This window comes from Sceloporus occidentalis, unplaced genomic scaffold (genome assembly GCF_023333645.1).
Source record: "Sceloporus occidentalis isolate IW3139 unplaced genomic scaffold, rSceOcc1.0.p SCAF_2, whole genome shotgun sequence".
NCBI lineage: Eukaryota > Metazoa > Chordata > Lepidosauria > Squamata > Phrynosomatidae > Sceloporus > Sceloporus occidentalis.
In genome coordinates this window covers 67,808,004-67,834,421 of record NW_028316982.1, presented here as the reverse complement: position 1 = coordinate 67,834,421, position 26,418 = coordinate 67,808,004, and the positions used below count along the sequence as shown (strand labels likewise).

Sequence of the window (26,418 nt, the reverse complement as noted above, 5' to 3'; positions counted from 1 at the left end):
ATGATGAAGCAAGAATTATTGTTTTTCTGAGGATCTTGTACTATAATTAATTGCATGTTACAGTCTGTATCAGCCCATTCCACTAGCACAAGCCATAATGGCCTAGATCTGAAGAGCCATAAGAGCTCTGGCACAGGGTATGAGGTTAAGGTTAAATACAATCTAGTAGCTTCACCCAAGAGAGAGGGAAATGATTTGCATGCAAAGTACCCTGGTTAAGTTCCTTTCATTTCAAATCAAATATCTAATGTAGCAGACACCTATGAGTGGCCAGAGACAATATGAGTTAAATAAGCCAACAGTCCAACTCAGTGTACATGAGCTTCATGGGTTCCTAACTTCCAAAGATTCACTTTTCAGATATGAATACAAGCATGAATTCCATTGTCTCTACATTTGCTACTGTGAGTTGATTATATGTTGACAATTATCAACCTTTTGGAGACTATTCATTCTCAGTAAATGAAGGTCTGGTGAGCTTGCTGAGGTCAAGATGCATATATACTTTTGAAACTGCCATCAATAAGGGATTTTACTCCAAAGCAAATTGGCAACTTCAGATGGGGAATTTTCCTCAGGACAGTAATATGGTAGGAAACAAATTTTTTTCTCCCTTGTCTGCTTGCTGCCATCCTGACACAGCCTTTCCCTACACTCCCACTGCTTTCAGTGGACACATTTTTAAATGCAAAAGGCTTGCTTTTTTTGGTCTTGCATTTAGTTTGCCAGAAGGCCACAAAGCTATGTACGCTGACCTGGGAGTAAGCTCCATTGAACATGGCAGGACTTATGTCAAAACAACCATCTCAAGTTTTTGTAGAGGGGAAAATGCAATAAAAAGTAAAGTGTAAGAAGCAGTAAAAAAATTCCAAGCTATTTTAACAGTTTTCAAACTTTGGAAGCAAAGACTTGAGAACACAATATGAAGGGCATGGTTTTATCAAGAAAAAACCTAGGTTCTATGAAGGAGCTTGAACTAGTTTGGAGCAATAAATATAACTAATCTGCTACAGAAAACATTATTCAATGTAAGTTGCACAGATACATTTCTTCCCATAGTGGGTTTCATGCCACCAATACAGATGTGTCCTGACTGCTTACCCATGGAGAAATATAGCAGTTCACATGTTAACAGCCCTATTATTTCCAGTATATGTGCATAATAAATACGTATGAAGGGTGTTGAATTTGGCTTACATAGTCTCTTTTAGACCTCAGAAATTATTTTGGACTATAGTTCCCCAAATCTCCTAGTTAGCATAGCTATATTCAACCAAGGATTCTGGGAAATGCAATCTGAAAAGTAACTTTCCAACTTCTGGTCACTTCTTATCCCACTTCTCCCCTTCAGAAAACATTTTTTTTATTTGACACACAACGAGGAACTAAAGCAGACCAATATTCAATATGGCCCAGTATCGTCTGCCATGAGAATGCTTTCTGTGCTCTCAGGCAAAAGTGTTGCCAAGGCCTTCCACCTGGATGGTTTTTCCTCCCTTCCTCTGCAGCTGCTTAAGAGTTTGAGCCTAGGAACATTTATATACAGAACACATGCTTTTGCTATTGGAGCTTATGGAATCCTCTCCCTACTCACACAGCCAATTCAAATCACGTTCACACTGGCTGATTTTGTGGTAAGTGAAATTGTTAACTATGGTTGCTAATACAACTTAGTACTATTTTGTTCATCAGTTATTTTGACTGTCCCACAGAACTGTGGTGAGACTCAATAGCTTTACACATGCAAATTTATGGACCAAACAGACCGCACTGCCATAAAATGAGTTCCTTATTGATTCAGTTGAAAGTTTTATCTCCCATTTACTACGACTAATGAGTTCTTATTCCCACCACTAGAGGGAGAGATTATTGCATGCAGCAAACCAGAGTATTACATAGCCACAAGGGGAGATTGATGTATATCAACAACTGGATCCAGGCTTTAATAAACAGAAAAATTAAAACCCCAGCTAGGAACATAGTACAGCCCTGGAGAGATTATGGTTCTATTCCACAAAACAGGTTCTAAAGTTGTGTCTTGTTATTATATGACACGATAACAGCTCTGGGGTGAATGGATAACATATGTGGGTTTGAGCACACACACCATATCGATATTGAGACAAGATCTATGTGAGAAGTCATTTGGGGTCGTCTAATTACATGGCAAATTGTTTTTAAAATGTCCAGGCACAAACAACATGGGTATTCTAAAGTCTCAGGAGTGACCAAAATGGCAGAACACAGTGCATTTCAGATACAGAAATGTTTAATGGTGTTAAAGTGCTACTATAAGCAGAACCATATGCCAACATTTAAACACAATTCCACTGCACGGCTAAATGAGGTTACCTTGTTTTTTTATTATTATTTTGTCTTTTTAAATTTTTGTTGCCCAGCCCTATCTAAAACAATAAAATTAAAAATCTACAGGACTGAAATTAACAACCCAGTAATTATAATCAGCAATAAGTTATGAATTTCATAAAGCATTTTTCTTATTTTCTTTTTCTTTTCTTTTTTTTGTCCCTTAGTAATTGGGAGGGTAGACAAATCACTTTAAAAGTTTCAAACAAGTGTCATACATGAGGTCTTTTTTTAAAAAAAATGAAACAGTAAAGTTTAAACTTGGTAAAGGAACATTAAAAGGAATTCTTGTAGTTAAGAAAGCTTAAAGGAAAAGCAAAGACCTCAAAGTGCAGGTTAGAAAGCTCATATTGAAGAGAAAAAATATGCTAAAAACAATGGATACAATCTTTTTTTCTTGTTAACAGCGAGACAACAGCAACAGTTCCTCTCAGGTGGGACTGGAGATTTCCCACTGGGGAACCACTGTGGGCAGGCTGTTACCATGAGACATGTACTATGTTAAGTATGGACCCAGGCCAGAACTATGGGAGGGATCCAGGTGGCAAAGGAAGTCCAGAAAGGAAACCAAAAGGCCATCGCACCTGAGGAGAGTCCCTGTTCTTTTTGTGCTTGGCAGCAGAAAAACAGGTCCCTTTCCATTGGTTGGTGTCAATTATAAAAGACATTTGCAGAATCATGCCTAGGAGTTCTAAAAAGACATTGTCGCATGTAGGTTCTCTCACCCAAACAACTTTTACAAACATTTATCAAAGTAATTTGCAAAAGGAAAAAAAAAGGTCATTGTGGCTCAGAATGGAGGCTGTGCCTTTCCTTCGCATCATCCGCACCACCACCACCACTATCTTCACAGACTTCTGTCTGTCTCTGTGTTGGGAATGCCATTTTAGTAAGGAGTTAACTGCTGTAGCCATTGAATCCAGGGAGCTAGTAGTGCTGGTATGTTACGGCTCAATACTCTAGTGCTAAAATCATGTGGCACAAGTTCTTGCCTTGAAATAATGTCCAGCAGAAAGTTGAGCTGAATGAGAATTGCTTCCAGATTTGCAGCACCTCTCTTTTCACAGGGCATGAGCAGAGCTTCTCACTATTACTGTTATTTCTTAGGTCTGTACAGATCAAAGTTGGCTTGAGAAACCCAGTGGACAGAAGGCATTGATTGGACTAGCTTCTGCTGGTGAGAATACACAAAAACTGTCCAACTTCATACTTTGCTTAAGGAAAAGAAAAATGCTTAAACTGAGAGACAGCATTTTAAAGAGCTTAAAAACTGAGCTCTGTAGTTCAGGATATTGTGCAAACTCATCGGGAGAGGCTGATCCCATAAACTATGATCACCTTGGTTACTTTCCCCCCAAAATTTGGAACAAACATGTCTATCCCATGTGTGCTAGATTTTCATAGATACTGGACAAACGTCTTTCTTAGTAGCACCACAAAGGGCCTTTGTTTGAGTATGGGAATAGGGGGGAAAAGGGCAATGGGGAGGGAGGATAATTTCTCAAGAGTTGTGACAAATTAAGAAATGAATTGTGACAAATTAAGAATCAAAAGCCTGAATAGCCAAGATCCTCTGCCCAATGAAAAAATCTTTGAGCAAAGCTATCCACTATAAATGGGCAAATCTCAGTCCATCAGTATATGACTGGAGTGCTGTCTATGACTTCAGAGTAGCTGTGGGTTCAGCACTAAGTCAGGATTTCAGGACTATAACAGTGTGGCAATTGGTTGGCTTCCCGATTAGGCTCCCACCCTCCTATGGACCCATGGAGCTATTCTAGAGTTGCATTCTTCCAAGCTTAGCTGCTGAAGTGTGGTTTGGAGAAGAAAAATACTGTATCTTAAGAGCTCTGCTGGGTGAACGTCAACTGCCCCAAAGAAACCAGCTGTACTGCCCTAGCACCATGCTCTAGGAAGTGAAGGAGAGCTTGACGCTAGCGCTGGAGTAACCTTCGTCGCTCCCAATGCTCTGCAAGCTGCTGTGGTCATCAATGTCACTTGTACTGGTTGTGCTGATATCATCCACATCTCCATGGGAGAACTCTGTGCTTTCCACATCCACTTCGATTTCTTCTGCAAAAGAAGGCAAGTGGCAAGTGTTAGTGACCACGCCCATGGCAAGATGAAGAGACCAATGTTGGTGTCAAATCAACAGTTTGTATTGGGAAAATATGTTTAAAATTTCATGATGAGGCAGAAAGCATCATGGCAATATCTTCTTGTGGGGGACAGTACTGGCTGAATGGTCCACATTGAATGGGGGGGGGGGGGAGCTGTGAGGCCCCATGGTTATGCTGGGGGCACAGGTGGACATGAGACAAAATAAGGATCCCAGGCCCAGCCATTCCATTGTGCACATGATGAAACAAGTTCCTCTACACCGAAGAGGCAGAGGAACAGTCCCAAACAATAATAGATCAGAAGGTAAGGAACTGATGCTTAGCATTGATAATTATTACAGGTTTTGTTTGTTGTCTGCTAACTTGCACTACTAAAATAATAGACTTTAAAGTAACAATTACTACTGTGGATTCTAGAGCAGGAATGGGAATTATGTGGCCCTCCAGATGTTGGACTGCAAATCCAAGCAGCCCTAGTCAATGGTGAGGAATGCTGGAATTGCAGTCCAACAGCACTGGGAGGGCAGCATGGTTTCTAACCCTGCTCTTCAGCAAAAGAAAGAGAGATATAATTTATTACTGTTTAAATTGTTCAGAGCATACTAAGTTGAAGGTTCTTTACCTGATTACTACTTTCAACAAGAAAGAATATCCATATAGAGTAACCTAGCCCTTAATTAAATGGATTGTGACTAGTACATTATCCCAAACTTGAACTACAGCTATTGCAAGAAAACAGATTGTCCTTTATCAATCCACATGGAAAATCTTTGCTGCAAACCAGGAAAGATATATTAACCATATTGTACAAACATTATGTATATAACATCACATTTCATTTGTTAAATAAATGATATATGTCAACAGAAATACCTTTACTTGATTCACACAACTACTTTTATAAATATTTGGGATTTTCAGAGATAACATTTGCCAATGCAAATCAGGCTGAGGTTAGAAATTATGATGCACTAGGATCAACTGTGGGACATGAGCAGGAAGCCGGGCAGACACCTTTCAACCCTATTGGCCAATGGACCAATATATATTCTTGGAATCATGGACTGATTCAAACAGTTTTTTAAAAAGAAGTATGCAGTAGAAAAAAGAGACTTTCCAGAATGCAGAAGGGGAGAATGCTTAAGCAGGTATTAAAAACAACAATCCAGTTCTTGATAAAATAGCACTTCAGGGAAAGACAGGTTAGAATGTTTTCTGAACATCTGAACTGGCTCAGAGAATGTACCTGCCAGAATACCCCTATACTGAGAAGCCCCTCTCTGCAACCATAAAGACTAAGCATTTATTTCTCTAAAGGAAAGGATATTTTCATCCAGATTATTTATCAAGTGCTGCATGCTACACTATGGTTGCAATCCTGTGTGGCTCAGCATAGCATAGTAGTTCCATTTGCTTGTGGGCCTATGCCAGGCTGAATGATTACATATGCAGAATGACTGCCTTAGCTCTGAGATCACTGGGGGCCTATGGTGGTATAAACATCTTGCATCTGGCTACAGTGACATAGCCAGATGCTCCTCCAATCCTGCCCATTCCTATGAAGCATGGAAAGAGCATACACATGCGTAAGGGAAACCTATGCATTCATATGCCACCAACAGGATGTCAGTCTATGCATGCTGTGCCTCAAATTTACCCCTCCCCCCAAACTAAGATAGACCCTTGGTTCATCAAACATATCACCTCAAGCCCATCAGCACCAGTTGGTGCTAGAAGTTATAGTCCAGCATTAACGAGAGGACTGCACTTTGCCACTCCTGTTCTAAAGATCTGTCCAAAGTAAACAGTTGAGTCTGGGTCTAGGCACACACAACTGGGTCAGTTTTCCAACCCCTCCTCTTCCTGGCAGACCCTACAGACCCTGGAGATGCCATACAGGGAGTTGGGAGACCCTGTTGAATGAGGTGAGTTGTAAGTGTATCTGGGTGTCATTCCTGAAAATTAGGTCTTGGAAGGCAGATTGGGGATTCAGCCCATGACTCGTTATGTCAACAAGAAAAATCTTGAACACCATCACTTCTGAGTATTCTTGAAGGCTGCTAAGGAAAGCAGAAATTGGAGCAAAAATAACAAGTTATATCAGAAGTGTGAATACAGTCTAGAAGCCTGAATTAATCAGGTGTTTCTGCCTGGATAAAATGAACTAATCTGAGTTATGACCATTTCACGTCAAAACATTATCAGGGATTAATCTATCTTCTATCTTATTTATTTCTCTACCCTCAACACACTACTTATTGGACCTGCACACACAGAATATTTGAGTCAGCATATTTTACTGTTGTTCTTATCTGTTCCAAGGGATCTCATGTCTACAAAAAATGGCTCTTATGATACAAAGGCCAGGTTTAATTGTGTTAACTGGCCAAGCAGTTTCCAAATCCCAAAATCTGTCATGTAAGAGGAATTGTAAATGTCTTGCATGATGCCATTCAGGCATCCAGTTTCTGTTCCCCTTTTCAACAACCTTGGCGCCAGTTGCACCCAAACAGGTTTCTGCAACACATAAGCCTCAGAGCTTTTTAAAGTTGTACTTTGTGGCCACTTATGACTACAACGAGGGTGCAAATGCATTTTAATTTCTTTCAAATATTTTTTATTTTATTTTTCTATTTTCATGTTTCTATGCTGCCTTTTGAAGTGAAGCCTTCCCAAGACACTGCATAAACTAAACACAAAGTGATGACGTAAAAACACTTGACACAGACACAACAACAAAACTGTACTATAAAAAATAGGCCAAAATTCCTTTAAAAGCAGCCTGAAATAACCAGCTCTTTAAGGCCTGTTTAAAAAAAGAGAGAGGTAGACATGGGCACATCCTAGGGCATGGCATCCCATCAGGATGATGCCACCAGAGAGACACTACTTTCTCTCATGCCTGCTAACCTAACAGCTCTTTGTAGCAGGCATGTCAGCCAGGCAAGCCTGTGTGGGGACAGTTCTTCAAATAAGCTGGTCCCAAGATACTGGGATAACGACGTTTCTGGTTAGGACAGCTTCCCTGGCTACTGTTCCAGGCGCAATTCTCACAGATGGTTATGCACATGAATGGGGTCTGGGGCTGCATCTACATGGCAAAACTAATGCAGTTTTACATTGCTTTAAGTGCCATGGCTCAATGCTATGGAATTCTGGGATTTGTAATTTTGTGAGACAGTCAGCCTTCTCTGTCACGAGAGCTCTGGTGCCACAACAAACTGCAACTACCAGGATTCCATAGGATAGAGCCATGACAGTTAAAGCTGTCTTCTAGGTTGTGTCTAGCCTGCCCCCACTCCCTGTTCTGTCAAATTATTTTCATTCAAGTAATGCCTTTGGCAACTGACTAGCTGTGATATGTTACCACTTAGTAAATGTTCTCTACTCCAAAGGTGGCTTTTATGGGAAGATACTATATTGTGGGATTTGTTTGGGGGGGGCATCTTCATGTGTTTTTAAATGCTTTTAATCTTACTGTTTTAATATGATGATTGTGTTAATTTGGATTCAATACGCAAAAGTAGTGTCTTTAGTTGTCTGTTGCTGCTTATATTTGCCTTCAGGTCAATTCTGACTAACAGTGACCCTAAGCCAGAATTTTCATGGTATTTTCTTGGCAAATTTTGCTGAAAAGGGGTTTACCATTGTCTCCTGAGGCTGAGAGAACCCACAAAGGATGAGCAGGGATCTGAACCTTGGTCTTCCAGAGTTCTAGCCCAATATACAAAAAGTTGTGAGCACCCTTGAGTTTCAGTCCTAAAAGAAAGGTGTGATAACAAACTAATAGTTTAGGTTTTTAAATCACAAGCAATTTAACATGGGGCCCAGAAGCACATTGGCTGGTAGAATATCAGTGTTACATATTCTGACTGCTCATCCCCCACATGATGAATTTGTGGTTGCATTTGGCAAGTTCCCCCACAGTCACTAGTGGAACACAGTGGTTGGAAACAATTAACATTTACCAAGTGGTAACATACATAAAGAAAACAAAAATAAGATATAAAACACAAAGAAAATAAAAATGATGACAACAAAAGAAATACATAAATTCAACCTAGACAAGGAAGAAATCAAAATAGTTAAAAGAGTTCCTGTACCTAGGATCAAACATTAACCGGTTGCAGTCAAGAAATAAGAAGACAGCTAGATATGGGAAGAGCAGCTGGGAAAGAACTAGATAAGATCCTACAGAGTAAAGACATAAAACTGAGCACTAAAGTTAGAATTGTCCAAGCCACAGTATTCCCCATCACCATGTATGGTTGTGAGAGCTGGACAGTGAACAAAGCGGATAAGAAGAAAATTAACTCATCTGAGATGTGGTGCTGGGGAACAGTGCTGAGGATACCATGGATAGCCAAAAAGACAAACAAATGGGCCCTTGATCAGAATAAGACTGAACTCTCCCTGGAAGCCAAAATAATGAAAATGAGGCTGTCATACTTTGGCCACATTGTGAGAAGGCATGAATCATTAGAAGACAATAATGCTAGGAAAAGTTGAAGGCAGTAGAAAGAAAAAACAACTGCTCGCCAGATGGCTAGACTGGATTAGGGAGATCTCAGGCCTGAATCTACAAGACGTAAGCAGAACAGTGGAGGACAGGGGGTCTTGGAGATGTCTCATCCACAGAGTTGCCATGAGTCAGGGCCAACTTGAGGGCAGTTAACAACAACAACATACCACAGTATACCTGCAACAGTTTGATAAGCTGGTTGTCTCTACTGTCGTACAAGTCTGTGAGACCAATCTTGTAACAGGGCTTCCTTGAACTTCTGACTACTTTATTCCAAATGGCTATATGTGCACTGTGGCACACCATCTGTATAGAGCCAACATGTATCATAAAACCTGAACATTTATGTGACTAAAGGCCAAAGTTAAGCTTCTTGAAGCTTGACCAGCTGCAAGGAGAAGAACAGGTTGCTCACCTGTAACTGTGTTTCTTCGAGTGGTCATCTGCAAATTCACACAAATGGGTTTATTCTGCGCCTGCGCAGCAATCCTCGGAAACTTCTAGAATCTCCAGGCAGAAAGCAATGTATCTTTCTGCAACTTTTTGGCGGTAGCCCCGCCCACCCATATATAAGGCCCCTGGTGGCCCGCTCCTCTTCAGTTTTGAATGAGCCGCTAATCAGCGCGGCAACAAGCGTTGTCAAATGAGCAGACACTGAGGGGATGGATGGGCGGGTTTGTGTGAATTCGCAGATGACCACTCGAAGAAACACAGTTACAGGTGAGCAACCTGTTCTTCTTCTTCGTGGTCTCTGCGAATCACACAAATGGGTTTAGACTAGCGAGCTGTAGTCTGTGGAGGAGGGACTGTCAAGATCAAACAGTCACATGACAATAAATATGCAAACTAATACCTGAGTGATTTATTTACAGTAGACAGGTTAGTGCATGGCAGACAGTAACACTGCCCTCCCAAAGGCTGCATCATGCCTGGCCCTTGCGTCCAGCCTATAATGTCTAATGAATGTCAATGGCTGGGACCAGACAGCTGCCTTACACACATCCTCAAGGGGGATCCCGGTCAAAAAAGCTGAGGATGCGGCTACCGCCCTAGTTGCATGGGCTCTAATCCGACCTGGTAGAGGCTTCCCTGCCAGTTCGTAGCAAAGGTGGATGGTGTTGGCCACCCACTTGGAGAACCTCTGCGGTGACACCGGCAGCCCCTTCTTAGCTTCGGAGTAACACACAAAAAGTCTCTCTGAACGCCTGGAAGCAGCAGTCCTGTTCAGATAGAACGCCAGCGCCCTGCGGACATCCAGGGCATGGAGTTGGCGCTCAGAGTCTGTGATCGGATTGGGAGCCAGAGTCGGCAAAACAATGTCCTGGTTGATGTGAAAGGCAGACACCACCTTAGGCAAGAAAGTGATGTCTGTACGGAGCACCACCTTGTCCTTATGGAAACGAAGGAAGGGTTGGTCCATCCTCAGGGCACACAGTTCACCAGCTCGGCGGGCTGACGTGATGGCTACCAGAAAGGCCGTCTTCCAAGTCAGGAGTCTCAGGTCCGTGGTAGCTAAGGGCTCAAAGGGCTTGGATACCAAATGTGCCAGGACGATGTCTAGACACCACTGCGGTGTAGGGTCTAGAATCGGTGGATGCAAATTGTTGAATCCCTTAAGGAACCTCTTTATGAGAGGATCCCCAAACAGGGAAGGTTTGTCCTGAAATAGGTAGTGAGATGAAATGGCTGACAGGTAGCACTTGATAGAACTCAAGGAGAGACCTGCGCCTGTTAAAGTCATAAGGAATTCCAGGACTACCGGGATGGAGACACAGGATGGTGGAATGTCCTTTGCTTGTAGAAAGGTTAGGAACCTATCCCATTTGTAGGCATAGGACCTCTGTGTGGATGGTCTTTGTGCTGCCTTAATGATATCCTGTACACCGGATGGAAGTGTCCTCAGGATCGTATCCTCCATGCTACCAATGGGAGAGATTGCATCTCGGGATGGTGGACTTGTCCGTCGTGGAGAGATAGCAGGTTGGGCCGGTGCTCCAAGCGGAGATGGTCTTGCGCTCGTTGTAGGAGCGGAGCAAACCAAGGCTGCCTGGGCCACCACGGGGTTATCAGGATTGCGTCCGTGTGGTCTGCCAACATCTTCAAGAGGACCCGTGTGATCAGAGAAAACGGAGGGAAGGCATACAGGAGGCCCTGAGTCCACTTGAGCTGGAAGGCGTCCCCTTCCGATCTTGGCTCTCTGTACCGTGAGCAAAATCTTGCAGTGTGGGCATTCAGCCGGGAGGCAAACAGGTCGAGGAGGGGGGTTCCCCAGCGATTGAAGAGTCGGGACACCACCTCTGGATGCAGTCTCCACTTGTGGCAAGTGGAGGGTGACCTGCTGAGATGGTCTGCAAGGTCGTTCTGGTCGCCGGGCAGATGGATGCATTGCAGCAGAATCTTGTGTTCTATACACCATTCCCAAATGCGGATGGTGACTGACAGCAGAGTCCTCGACTTTGTACCACCTTGTTTGTTGAGGTAGTACATGACGGTGGTGTTGTCGGTGAGAAGAAGTACCACCTTGCCCGCGAGGACTGACTGAAAGGCTCTGAGTGCTTTCTCCACGGCAAGCATTTCCAGGACGTTGATGTGGAGAGTAGCTTCCGCCGGTGACCATTTGTCCTTTATTGTAAGGTCCAGTGTGTGGGCGCCCCATCCTTGCAGGGAGGCGTCCGTAGTCAGGGAGAGATCTGACTGAGGGGGTAGAAATGGCATCCCCACACAGACGTTGTCGGATTGGAGCCACCATCGTAGAGACCTCTGTACAGTCCTCGGGATGGTGAGCAACTTGGTAGCCGTGTCTCGGACGGGGTCGAAGACGGAGAGAAACCAAGATTGAATGGGTCTGAGGCGCAGTCTGGCCCACGGTGTGACAAAAGTGGTAGAGGCTAGGTGTCCCATGGCGACTTGTACGGCACGGGCCTGAAGGCGTCTTTGGCGGAGGCAGGGCTGCAGAGATGTACAGAGGGTTTGGAACCTTGTCTCTGGAAGGAATGCCCTCATCTGTACAGAGTCCAGTGTTGTTCCTATAAAGTCTATTCGATTGGAAGGAGTCAAGTTGGACTTGTCGAAGTTGACCTGTAATCCCAGTGCTTGCAGCAGGGATAGGGTGAATTCGAGTTGCCCGAGTAAGATGTCCTTGGAGGGCGCTGTGAAGAGCCAATCGTCCAAGTATGGGAAGACTGTGATCCCTCTTTGACGCAGGTACGCCACCACGGGTGCCATGCACTTGGTGAAGACCCTGGGAGCTGTGGAAAGGCCGAAGGGAAGGACCCGGTACCGGTAGGCCTTCTGGCCGACGGCGAAGGTGAGGAACCTCCGGTGGTCCTCCAGGATCGCAATGTGGAAATAGGCGTCCCTCAAGTCCAAAGTCACGAACCAGTAGCCTTCCTGCAGGAGTGGTAAAATAGAAGCAAGGGTTACCATCCTGAACCTTTTGTAAATAATAAATTTGTTAAGGGCCCGTAGATCCATTATGGGTCTGAGGCCAGAGTCTCTCTTTGGTACGGTGAAGTATCTAGAGAAAAAACAGCGCTTGAAGTCAGAAGGGGAGACGGGTTCAATGGCGCCTTTGTCCAAAAGAATGCGCACTTTGTCAAGAAGGGTGTCCGAGGGGGCAGTGGAAACAAAAGCTCCAGTTGGTGGGAGCTGGGAAAACTCTAGGGCATAGCCCCTACGGACGATGTTAAGTGCCCAAGAGTCACTGGTAATGGCGGCCCAGGTGTCAAAAAAGGGGCTCAGCCTGTTGGAGATGACGAGGTGCGCCGGAACCCATCAGAATCTCTTCTTGCCCCTGCCGTCCTTCTTCCTATAGCCCTGTTGGTATCTGGGCTGGGAAGATGGACGCCTGTCGGTTGGAGGAGCAGGTGACCGGGAGGATTGGCCTTGAGGCTGAGTGTCCTGATGGTAGGGACGGTCCTGTGGTTGGAAGCGGTAGTGGCCGCCTGGATGCCAGGGGCGCTGACTAGTGTACCTCTGTCGGGGGGACTTGGAAGCGGAGGATGACATACCGTGTTTTCTGGCGGCAGTCTTCATCCTATAACGGAAGCTGAGTTTCTCATCCGTGTCCCGGTGAAACAAGCCCGAGTTGTCAAAGGGCATGTCTTCTATGGCTGCCTTCGCTTGTGGAGTGAGGTCTGAAGACCGGAGCCACGCGTATCGCCTGAGGGCTATGGAGCCAGAGAGGACCTTTGATGCACAGTCCGTCGAGTGCCTCGCGGAGATGATCTGCTGTCCGCCTATCAGGTGGATTTCATTCCTGAGTGCAGACATCATCCGCCTCCTGTCATCCGGCAGGTCAGCGATGGTGGGGTCCATCTTCTCTACGAGGTACTGCACGTAGGCCCCCATGCAGGCCGCGTAGTTAGCCACCTTCAAATCCAGGGCCGCTGAAGCATAAAACTTCTTAGCTAGGCCATCCAGTTTCTTACTGTCCTTGTCGACTGGAGAAGACGAGGACTTTGGGACGAAGGTGGACTGGGCTCCTTCCACGATAGCCGAATTAAGCTTAGGGTGGTTGGAGAGCCAAGAAGGTGCCGAAGGAGTGACCCGATAGAGGTTTTCAATCCTACGGGATGTCGACGGGATGGAGGCCGGTGCGTCCCAGGAGCGTTTGGCAATTTTCTCTAGCGATGGGAGATATGCCAAGGCTGGTGGAGCTGGGGCGGAACCGTGGATCCTTCTCTCCACCGGGTCGAGGGCATCGTCCTCGGGGTGGGCGACTTCTAACTTCAGGGCATCCGCCATCCGGATTACCCTGTCAGCAAAGGACCTGACGTCGTCTGTAGGGGACGGAACCGCAGGTCCCTCCGGGACGAATGGAGCCTCGTCATCGTCGGAAGGTGACGCAGAGCGTGGGGATCTCGATCTGGATCTTGATGGAGATCTGCTACGCTTCCTGGGCGACAAGTCGGTGGTGGTCAAGTCATCCAGCCCGTGGGAGGCATCAGTGTGGCGACGGTCCTGTGAGCAGTCCCGGATGTTGCGCCGTAGGCGGGACGGATCTACCGGGATAAGATACTGTCCGGTACGGTGATCGAAGACGAGATCTGGGAAGGCATCAAACAGGTCCTGGTCCTGTTCCATTGAGTCTGGACAGTCCGGATCTAAGGCGGCATCCGCCTCAGCCCCTAGTGTGGCCCGATCCTTCCTCGGGGGGAGCGGGGGCGCTCTGTGTCCCGTCTGGCGGGACGTGGTCTCACCACAGGAGAGGGAGAACGGGGTCTAGCCCTCTGTGGGGATAGGGGAGCATCGGAGTCGTGGAGCTCCCCTTCAGACTCCGAACCCAAGTCCACGATCTGCAGGGCGTCCGCCGTTGCAGAGAGGTGGCTCGCAAGGAGGACCCTGGGTTCCAAGGGTATAATCCGGGAAGACGCCGGTACAGGAGTCGGGGTCTTCGCCGGTTCGGCCACTGGGGATGTAGACGGTGCTGGCCTCGACTCAGGCGGAGGCACTGAGACCGTACTTGGAGGGCCCTTGCGACGGCTCTTGGCTGGCGGAGATGAAGAGCGGGCCCGTTTCTTCTCGTGGTCGGAGCGTTTGTCTCCTCTCTTCTTGGAGGCCCTGGGAGCGTCCGCGTCTCCAGAACCACTGGGCTGGCTCAAAACCTTCTCGTAGAGCGCAGCCTTAAGTGTCCGGTCCCTGTTCTTTAGGGCCTGGGCCGACATAGCTTTACAGTGGGGGCAGTTGCCAGGAATATGGGACTCCTCCAAACAAAGGACACATTTTTCATGGCCATCGGCCTTAGGGATTTTCACCCCGCACTTAGTGCACTGCTTGAAAGAGGCCATGGTAATCAAGTCCGTTACCGGTCCGAGGTCAAGCCGAAAGATCACGTAGGAGACAAGCCGATAGGGAAAGTCCGAAGAATGGTCAAGTGAAAGTCCGAAGGTCAAATGCCAGAGATTCAATTGTGAAAAGAACAACAAGATGCAAGCGAAGTTCCTCGAGCTGCTTAGCGCGGCGGAATGAAGGAACTGAAGAGGAGCGGGCCACCAGGGGCCTTATATATGGGTGGGCGGGGCTACCGCCAAAAAGTTGCAGAAAGATACATTGCTTTCTGCCTGGAGATTCTAGAAGTTTCCGAGGATTGCTGCGCAGGCACAGAATAAACTCATTTGTGTGATTCGCAGAGACCACGAAGAAGAAAGAGGTATTTTAACCTCTAGAGATAAAAAATCACCTGGACTTAAAATCTCAGGGTAGATTGCAGGTATTTCCAAACTAGGCTTTTACTAGGCAATTATCATCCCTGCCTCATGGAAATTTGTAGACATTTCCACAGGTAATCTTACAATGTTTCCCCAAAGCTTCTTTTTCTTCTCACTGCAATAATCCATTGAGGAGAAAGTATTGCACAATATTTTTTGACTGGTAGCATTAGGAGCTATATGTCTGGAAGCACCCTGTGTTTCATACTAGCAAATTGAAAGGTACTACTAAACAAGTATGGTGATATAGCTGAGAATGACATGGGAAAGACTAAGAGCTTTGGACAACAGCTCCCAATTGAGAGATTCTGGGAGTTGTATCTCCAAATAGTAATTTTCCAAACTTTAGTGATACCTGGAATCATCCTTATCTCACTCCACCTGTGAACACTGTTAAATATAACAATGAACAGATTATTTTTTTAAAAATGTCTGGGTGGCTTATTATTATTATTATTATTATTTATATAGCGCTATAGATTTGCATAGCGCTGTACATAAAAACAATAAATATAAAAGAGTAAACCTGCCTATGGTGTATAATCTAAGAAATAGTAGGATAATACATATAAAATACATAGCAATACAGGAAATGATTCAATAAAACAGGCAACAAAAGAACATCAAATAGCAAGTGACAATTATGCAATGCCTGGGAACGCTTCTCTGAACAGGATGGTCTTCAACTCCATTTTGAAGCTGGTTAAAGAAGTGATGGCTCTTGCTGGCGGGGGAAGAAGGTTCCAGGAGTGAGGGGCAGCGAGTGAAAAGGGGCGAATCCGAGATGGGGCAGAGGAAATCCTGGGCTGGGACAGCCGACCCTGACTACCAGAACGGAGGGCCCGAGTGGGAGGATGAGGAGAAAGAAGGTCTGATAAGTAAGGAGGGGCCAGCCCATGGAGGGCTTTAAACGTCGACAGCAGGACCTTGTACTGAATGCGGAAAGGGAGGGGGAGCCAGTGAAGGGATGCCAACACAGGAGAGATGTGGTCAGAGCGGTGGGCGGATGTGATAATGCGTGCAGCTGAATGCTGGACAGAAATTAAAGGACTGAGGTGAGAAAGAGGAAGCCCAGCCAGGAGGATGTTACAGTAATCAAGTCGTGAGACTGCTAGGGCATGGACCAGAATCTTGGCAGTAGAGGCGGAGAGAAATGGTCGGATTTTGGCAATATTGTATAAAAAGAATCTACAAGCCTTGGCTGTGGTCTGGATCTGAGGGATACACGACAGAGAAGAATCAAAGATAAAACCAAGACTGCGGGCTTGCTGGACTGGTTGAATAGAAATGTTGTCCACAGAGACAGAAAAGGAGTGTTGAAGGGTGGACTTAGGAGGAAAGACAAGAAGCTCCGTCTTGGACATGTTGAGCTTCAAACGCCGATGGCGCATCCACTGCGAGACAGCTGTGAGACAAGACGAAACTTGCTGTTCAAGCCTTGGAGAAAGGTCGGGGGTGGAAAGATACAACTGGGTGTCATCGGCGTACAGATGGTAGTTGAATCAAATGAAAGCTACTTAAAGGCTATGGGGAAAAAGAAGTATTGGCTGCAAAGAATAGTTTAAGCACTCTGTTTCCTTAGCTCAACACAGATATAACTATGATAAAACCAAGATCACAAAACATATACTGACCCCGCTCTGAATCAGAGCGATCTGAGGAAATGGTTGATCCAGTGCTGTCCATTCGTATTCGTTCAATGTCCTGAGAACCCTGCAGCTGCTCCAATCTTCGTTTTAAGAATCTCTGCTCTCTTTCCAGGTTCTCAAGCTGATGCTGGCTTCTCCGGTCTGCCTCTTCAAGTTTCTGTCATGACAAAAGGAAAACCCAGTCATTATTTGTTTCAGGATTTCCCTAGCTCTTTTTCTACATAGCCTAAGTGTTTCCCTCTCATTTACTAACACCAGAAATGAATTTATGCGCTCACTGTGGCACCATATCAGCTTGCCAGTGGCACCCCCCTCTCCTCCTCCCACCAGAAAAACTGCATGCATCTCAGACAAGATTTTGGTAACAAAAAGGGTGAAAAATCAAGGGGAGCCTGAGCAAAGTGCTCAATTACCATGAGGCACATTGCCAGTTCCCTCCCTTAAAGGTCCTCAGTTCTCTAACCCAGAAACTTGAAGGCCTTGTTCAGATTATTTACATGGAAAAGGTATTACAAATAAAGAGGCTGGAACACCCATGTCAATTTGGTTTATTAGGTATTTCTTCAAAGCAGTTTCCCATTTGAGCCAGGGTTTATGTAATCTACTGCAGACTCCTTTGATCGCAGCTGGGAAATCTTACCAGGCCAATGCACAGGGTTTCCTGATGGCCAGCATGTTGCATAACTCCAAAGTCATCTCAGGCTAATGCCATCCATTTAAGCAAGCAGGGTTCCCCTCCCTTGCTAAGCCTGAGCTGTTCCAGTGTGTTTAAGCACATCCTGATCCCTCTGAGCCTGGCACTAACCCTTTGTGAAAGCCAACCATCAGGAGAAGAGTCAGAAACACTGCAGACGGAGCACCTGCTGCCGGGCTGTTTTAAAACAGTCTTGCTCTCTTGTCTTTTGTTACCAACTACAGCACTTGCTTTCCCATTTCAGTTTTCATTATATATCATGGCCACCAGTTTTCATACAAGAAAAAGACATTTAAAAAAAATAGTCTTAACAGTTAATCCACGCAAACTGACCTTGTTCATCAGCCACCTCTCCCTGGAGCATGTGACCTATTTCAAACGCATTTATACTAACTGAAAGATAATTGCTCTGCTGATGGTAGGGGTTGGAATTGAGAAGATATTGTTGGACTGCAACACTCAGCATTCCTCACCACCTGGCTATATTGTTTAGTGCTACTGGGACTTGTAGTTCAAAAACATTAGGAAAGCTTTATGATTTTCATCCTGGTCTACATCAAGGATGGAGAAGGAAACTCTGACTGTCTAGATGTTGTTGGACTTGCCGCCATCACCAACCATTGGCCATTTGGGTGGGACTAGTAGAAGTCCAACAAAATCTGGATGGCCACAGATTCCCCACCCCTGTCTAGACCAATGTTGCACTGATATTGCCTCACTGAGCTTTTTTGACTTCTCCAGTTCAAATTGCTCTTCTTGCTTCTTCTTGCTCTTCATCTCTGAAGAGTATAGGTATATCTCTGTTAAGGAAGTAGCTGTGTTGTTTTCCTGTTAAAATTTTCTTTCATAGAAAATTTTGGACCAGAGGCAGAATTAACATGGAAAAAACATGGCTAGAACAGATCAGTAAACTTTTAATTCAAACCTAGCAATAAGCACATATAATATGAAACTATCAGGTCAAGTTAGCCTTGCTTAAGCTAAAAAAGAAGCACTGCACCTTAAGAAGACCACTTGAATGTTCTTCCAAAAAAAAAATGCAGGGATTTTTTCCCCCTTTCACCAGCCTCCATGTTTTTTATAATTCTTATAACTGACCATATCATGGGTCAAACTTACATATCTATGCTTTTTTAACATGCTGTGGGTAGCTAGTGAGGCACGCTAATTTGGTTTCTCATTTTCTCTCTATTTTTTTATTTACATATGCTCAATAAGGGATTCTGGAGACAGCTGCTGTCTACCTTACCTGTTGTGGACAGGCACCCACAACTCCAATAGGATCAACTAAAGTAGAATCCTACCCTTTCCCAGCTCAAGCTTTATTGCACTGTTTGCCGAAGACACACTCCTGCAACCAAGCACTGAAAGTCTGTGTGATTCGGGGCATGCCCTGGCTCTGCCCCCATGGTGGCGTGATGCCGTGCACTGCTCCACGCGGCGTCACAGTGTTTTCCTCTGGCACTGTAACCACATGATGCAGTGCCAAAGGAGCACCTTAAAGTGGTGACATCGTGGCTATCGCACTCTTTCCAGGGTGCAAAAAGGAGCTGTTTTTTGTGACTCCTTTTTGTGCCCTGGAAAGACCAGATTGGGGCCGCAGTGTGTGGTTGCTGCGGTCCCGATCCAGCACAGCTGGAGACAGGTGCAGGCCACCCTTTAGGGGCGATCTGCACAGCCTGTTTGTTAACTCAGGTATGTCTGTATAAGCTTAACTTGGAAACTGGCTTCACCCAACACCACAACGGTTGCTCCTCCTCCTCCTTACTTCTAATAATTCAAATAATAAATTTTTCATCTTTAATATGTTGTAGGACTCTTGGTTACACTGTGTGCTTTACATTGATTTCAAGGGGGAATTGCCAAGTAAGCATCCTTAGGACTTTAGCTTCTTACAATATTTGGCACCCTGCTTCCATTACAGTGTCTCAGGTGTACCCGGTGTATACTCAGGGCATCTGAGTGACACAATTTCCAAATATCATCACCAGCACAACGTATCATTTCACACAACTTCATTCTCTCTCTTTTTTTTAAATAAATCTACAATTAAAAGATAATGAATTACTCCAGTTACCAGTGTTAGGGTAATTCATAACCTTCCTGATGTTGGTGGTAGCTAGTAGGAAAAAAACCCCAAAATCAAACACACACATACACACAAACAACTATAGCCTCTCTGTGTTGTGTTGTCTGAATATACTAAAATCAAGGTGACAGTCTGACAAAAATCAGAAAGGAAATGGGCTTTGCACAAGAAGCATTTTTGTTAGATTGGGCCCAGTGGGTTCCAAAGTGAATGCTCTTCTATAACCTCTGTCCCATTCAATGGCATTAATGTAGGGATTATTTAAGAAGTCCTTAAAATTAAAGGGTAAACATTTTAACACTGACACTCTGAATTTTAGGTTAATGGTCTTTACAGTTACTAGATTCCCTTATGCACTAAACTAAGGCTTCAACCCTATGCAGTCAGATTATAACACTGGCATGCTACAAACCCCACAAGTCAGGGTGGTTATGGCTCCCTGATTTGGCAGCATGGCACAATTATGCTTTCTGGATGATTAAAACTCAATCACAAGCCCAAGAAACTTGGCAGGTACTGGAAAAGACTAACTGGATGGGATTCTTACCTTGATATGTGCTTTGGCTTTGTTAAGCAGCCCCAGGGTCGTGTGTCTGGTGCAGTCAGGTCCCAGTGGTATGAGAACTTTTAAACGTTCTAGGCACAGGCGGAGGTGAGCTCGTCTATAAAGGAAGTCACAAATGTCAGTGATATCTTGTGAAATTAAATCAACCTTCTCCAGATAGTTGCCTAACAGCCGTTCCCCCAGGTACCTCAACCCCCTTTAGTATATTAAGTTGTTTCACCATTAAATGACATTCAGCAGCATTCAACCATATGTGGCAAACTGGAGGCCAACATAGAGTGCCTCAGGGCACCAGTATATCCATGCAGATCTGCCAGGCTCTTTGCCCTCCTCATGGCTCAGCTGTAAATTAGAATGATTGTCAAATTCAACTTTTCTCTTCACACTCATCCAAACTATCAGCCCAGTCCCACATACTGGGTGTACAAGGAGGAGAGCATGTGGATTCAAATAAGCAAATAACCTATGAAAGAGAAAGTAACAAATAATGGAACAAGACAAAACATGTCACAGAGGCAAGAAGAAAAAACAGAGACGGCAAGGCTTATTTGGGTAGTGATCCTAAGAAAGGATGCTCATGTGTGCATTGTACATGGGTGATATATTATTTTTGTTGTTGTGTGCTTTCAAGTTATTTCCAACTTATGGTGATCCTAAGCTGACCCTATGATAGGGTTTTCTTGGCAATTTTTTTCAGAGGGGGGTTGTCATTATCACAATGAGGCTGAGAGGGGGAGGCGTTACAAACCGCCGCTTTGTGGCGGTCTCCCGGCGCTGCTCTTTGCTCCGCGAGGGAGTCGCAGCATACAAACTGCGCGACTCCCTCGCGGAGCAAAAAAGAAGCTCCAAAATGGAGCTTCTTCCTGTGGTGCCATTATGATGTCGCGAGGCGCCCATGGCGCACCTGCGACGTAACTGCCGCGACCCATCTGGACGCTATGCGTCCAAAATGTAAACATGGCGGCGGCCGTCTGGAACGGCCGCCGCCATTTGTCACGGACTGAGTCCGTGACAGGGAAAGGGGCGTCTAGAAGAGACGCCCCCTTTTTAAAATGGGACGTCCTGAGGACGTCCGAAATGGCGGTCTATAACCCGCCCATGTGACTTGCCCAGGATCCCCCAATGGCCGACATAGGATTTGAACCCTGGTCTCCAGCGTCACAGTGCAATGCTCAAACCAATATACCATGATGGCTCTCATGTTATTTTTAAAGGAATCTATTTAGAGATAATGGGAGAATTCAAAGTAGTGGATTTATTTTTCAGGGTTCATATTTCCCCTGCCTTTTAACAAAAGTTCTCCAACAAGTTACTTTTTTTTGGCCTCACAGTTCTGCCTACTGTGAAACTGAGGATCTGTTGGACCCACAAGTTATTCTATTGTTCACATTGCCACAACAGCCATTTTGAGACAGGGAGAATAGGACTGTCTCAAAAATTCCAAGTGTGCCCACTGGCCCCAAAATGCTAGGGAAATTTATTTGTTTGTTTGTTTTGCTTGAACAACATGAACTTGCAAATACACACACACACACACACACACACACACACACACATGTTCAAGTACAATTTCACTTGTGTATGGTCCCATATTCCCAAAAAGCAAAAATAAGTAGAGGATTGTGTCTATTTGCTGTGCTGTAAATTTGATGCAGTAGTTTCTTCATGCTTTGCTGTTTCTTAACTACACAAGGAAATCTACAATCTTGGCAAAGCATTGCTCACAAATGAAGTGCCAAGTATGTTCTTATATTAGTGATCTACTCCCTGGTTTGTTTCAGGGATTCAATGCACAGAATTACATAGTTTACTGCCGTTACTGCAACCATATTTCTAAGATTGCTGGAAACATTTTCCATCAACACTGACAGTGCACGTTCTAGGTTTCTCAAAGTCCCAGCTGTTCACTGACCCATGATCAGCTGCAGCCAAAATGCCCCTATATTTTAGGTTAGCAATGTCACATAATACACCTGTGAATCTGTAGTAGCCCTCTTCACATGCTGACATTAGATGGATGATTCATCACATTACCTATTTAGCTCTAAGAAGGAAAGATGTAGAAAGATGAGTTTGCAGTATTTTCATCTGGAAACATAATGTAAGAACTTTACATTCTAAAATGTCATTGTTAAAATAGGATTACACAAAAAAAAGGCATCTTTGCTGAACTGCTTTCCTCTAGGCCACATACTGCAGGTGAAAAACAAAAGCTACAAGATAAGGGGCGAAAGGGCAATGGGAAACCCAATTGCTTTTACACAGAGTTGGGTGCAGAATTTTAAAAAAGCCAACGACCATCCCTAACACTCTTACACTTTAAGCACTACATCTATTTTCTTCTGCCTCCTGTACTAATTTCGGTATCTCGTCATTGTTTCCAGGGATCTAATTCAAGATGTTTCTTATTAACATAGTTCAGCAGGAAACCTAAGCAAGAATATTATATGATGGCATCACATAGAGAGCACAAGTGATTTATCAGCTGTGAGCTGGCTCTTTCAGCATGTGTGCATGCACTCTTCCCCCCGGCTTTGATGCCAAATTGTGTGCCTGCACACAGGTTCTGAGAAGACAGAAAGTGAAATGCACTGTCACTCAAGACTTTACAATTACACATACTGTGAGATGCTTTACACAGATGAAATAGCTGTTAGAGATTAAACCATCATAAGCCAGAGTTTTCATAACCCTTCAAAACACATGGCTTTTCAGTGGAGGTAATTTGCAAGTTTAACTTTTTAACTTTTGAATGAGTGGTTTGCATGTATATTATAATTTGATTTTCCCTCTGCATTCCACTGTGAATGTACATGGAAGGTTATGCTTCTATCATAGTTCTTATGAATGTACAGAATACATTTCTAACACACGCAGTCTTTGGTTCTGCCACATCTGTAAAGAAAGTCCCCTGGCCAAAGTCACACACAATGGATCCATGGCAGAGGTAAAACTTGAACCCAGGTTTCTCTAACTGAAATACAAGATACCATCCACAGATGATAGCACAAATCATGTTCATAGGTCACATTAGCACAACAGGACTAGATTTCATTATACACTTGTCCCTCCCTTTTCGGGACTTGGAGTCCACGGTCTTGCTCTTTGCGGGAGGGACAAGCGGGGAGGGATAAAATGGCGGCACACACCGTTATTTTCAATGGGACTTCAATATTTGTGAGTTGCCATTTTTGCACTTGGGGGGAGGGGGCTGACCAGATCCACGGCGAATTGGGAGGGGCTACTGTATATTGTTTCATTATGTATTGTCATTACATTTATATTGTACCTTATAAGGGCTAACCTCTTGGCTAAGATCACAGGCAGGTAGACAAAGCAAAAGCATGAAAAGGCAACATACATGACTACTCTCTACCCTATTTTATCTTCTAAACATCCTTCTGAAGTAGGCCAAGGGCCCTTGTACACCACACTACAGAACTATATTCCATTTTTGCTGCTACAACTGCATTCCATGAAATTGTGGGCTTTGTAGTTTGGTGAGGCACTAGAGCTTTCTGGCAGAGAATTCTAAATGCCCCTTCCTAAATTGCAAATCCCATGATTCCACAGGTTGGAACCATGAGAGTTAAAGTAGAACCATAGTGCCATAACTGTGTAGTGTGAATGGGCACCATACTCTGACTGGCCCAAAACCACCTGATAGGTTTCATAGATTGGTGGGGGCTAGAACATACTGTATATACTCAACTATAAGTCAACCTCATGTATAAGTCGAGGGCAGGTTTTGGGGCCTAATTTATGGATTTTGATATGACTCTTGGATAAGTCGAGAGTAAAACTTAGGTTCATACAACAAAGGACCTAAATGATGAAGCAAAAGAAAACAATGCCAAAGAACCTACAAAACTATGGCAGGGATAACTGTTTTAACTCACACTAAAGGCTAGATGATAGAGAGAGTACAGGGAGGTCAGTGCTTCCAGGACATATTGCCTTCTTGCCTTTCATCAGGGGATGGTTCCCTTTTTAATAAGAGTTAAAGTATAGTATTTACATTGACCCATGGATAAGTCGACCTAGCTTTTTGGGGTCAATTTTTTGACTAAAATTTCTAGACTTATACATGAGTATATACAATAGATAAGCTAAGGCAAACATTCTAATCATTACACCACAATAGCCATAAGTTCAAAATATAATTGAATATTAGAATTTATATTAAAGACTATTAGAACCAGTGTGGTGTAGTGGTTTGAGTGTTGAACTATAACTCTGGTGACCAGGGTTCAAATCCCAGCTCAGCCATGTAAACTCACTAGGTGACCTTGGACAAGTCACACTCTCCTGCTTTCAGGGGATGGCAATGGCAAACCCCCTCTGAAGAAACCTGCCAAAAAAGAATCCAAGGTGCGTTACAGACCACCGAGAAGTGGCAGTCTGCCGGCGCCGCTGGTTGCAGCATCTGGGAACCGCAGCAGCCAAACGGCGCGGTTCCCAGACGCTGCCAAGAAGGAGCGTGAAAATCGTGCGCCTTCTTGCTGCCTGGAAGAGACGCCGCGAGGTGCTAGTCGCGCACTCGCGGCGTCACTTCAACTGCGCGACGAGTGGACGCACAGCGTCCGCTACGTCAAAATGGCGGCGGCCGTGTAAAACAGCCACCGCCATTTGTTACGGACTCTGTCCTTAATAGGAGTAGGGGCATCTAGAAGAGACACCCCTTTTTCAAACTGGGATGTCCTGAGGACGTCCGAAATGGCGGACTGTAACCCGACCATGATAGGGTTACCATAAGTCGGAAACAACTTGAAGGCACACAACAAGAACAACAATATTGGAGTTTAAATCTATAGCAGGCCCTTGGTGTCCATGGAGGTATCCCCCTGTGGATACCAAAATCCGTTGATGTTCAAGTCCTATTAAATACAATGGATAGTAAAATGGAGTCCCTTACATAAAATGGCCAAATCAAGGTTTGTTGTTTGGAATTTAAGCCACGGATGCTTGAATCAATGGATAAAAAATCAGTGGATACAAAGGGCTGACTCTATTGCTCATTTATAAATATACAAAAATGTTCAGCCCCACTGTAATGACACTAAGCCTGTACCAGGAGTGTACAATAAAGTAAGTACTGAACACTAGTAACACTTATTAAACAAAACAAAAAAAAAATCCCCAAAACTCAAAACAATATCCTTAACCAGCTCACACCCAACGAAGAAACCTCAGTGAATATAAAACTCTTATATATTTGCAAAAGATAAGATAGGGAGGTTGGCTTCTATCTTTCAGGAAGAAAATAAGAGCTAAGGGTCAATTATCAAAAATCCTGTTATACATTGCCCCTTCCCCTCCAACATCAAACAAATTTTATTTATTATTTTATTCATATCCTGCCCTTTTCCTTATGCAGGACTCAAGGCAGCATCTTGTCCAAGGTGACAAATGGTCGAGTGAAGACGTTTTTCTTGGTCAGTCAGAAACAAACAGGGCATGTTAAGCCTAAACAAATACAGATTTTGTTTTTTAAAAAGAGCAGTGCCTTTAGCCAAGTATCTGGAGAGAATGAGGAAGTGCTGGATGAACCAAAGTACAAGAGGAACATCCTGACAGTGCCCCACTCCTTGTGAGGAGATGAAGGGGGCTGCATTTTTGGACCAGCTGGAACTTCAAAACAGTCATTCTCAGTCAACCCACACAGCATACATTCAACAAACCCAGTCTTAACTTTATTATGATATGACTGCTGGTTGCCAGCCCACCTGTGGATACAAAGGGTTTCAGCCTTCAGATAAAACAGAATTGGTGCACTACCACTGATGATGAGGCCACCATCCACACCTTTGCCCTGTTTGTACATAAAATGGGGGTGGGTGAGACAGCTCAATCGTTGTCACAAAAAGGAACATAGCGGGAGGAGACTGAAACCCAATTCTTTCCTTTCCCTTCCTGAGCACCGTTGTTTAATATTCTTTTCTCAAAACTTGGTATCATTAAGTGAGTTCAGTTGGCCCCACAAGCGATAGGGAAGTAAGTCAACCTTTCCTCTCTCTCTCTTATTGCTCTCCTAGCTTTACAAGTTGTTTTGTTTGCAGACAAGCAAACAAAATATACAGGGCTGTTCCTGTTGTTTCAACACCGGCACTTGAAGAAACAAGGGAGTCTGAATTCCACCAGTTACAATAGGTTCCATAAGCCTATCCTGCTGACATAGTCTGCAAAGCAACTGGACTTTGATC

The 26,418-nt window shown here is 44.5% G+C and overlaps 1 protein-coding gene across 3 annotated transcripts in view; it reads right to left on the bottom strand.

The window, feature by feature from the left end:
- Positions 1 to 2,251: 2,251 nt before the first annotated feature.
- Positions 2,252 to 26,418, bottom strand: part of MXI1 (MAX interactor 1, dimerization protein) — a 113,101-nt gene continuing 88,934 nt past the window's right edge. For 2 of the 3 annotated variants that reach the window (XM_089509861.1, XM_089509863.1), the window contains exons 4-6: positions 20,198 to 20,312; positions 16,853 to 17,024; positions 2,252 to 4,440 (exon numbers count right to left, since the gene is read on the bottom strand). In XM_089509861.1, the coding sequence (XP_089365987.1) occupies positions 4,277 to 4,440; positions 16,853 to 17,024; positions 20,198 to 20,312 (451 nt within the window). In that variant the 3' untranslated portion in view covers positions 2,252 to 4,276. The remainder of the gene's footprint in view (positions 4,441 to 16,852; positions 17,025 to 20,197; positions 20,313 to 26,418) is intronic. The other variant, XM_089509862.1, reaches the window with a different exon arrangement.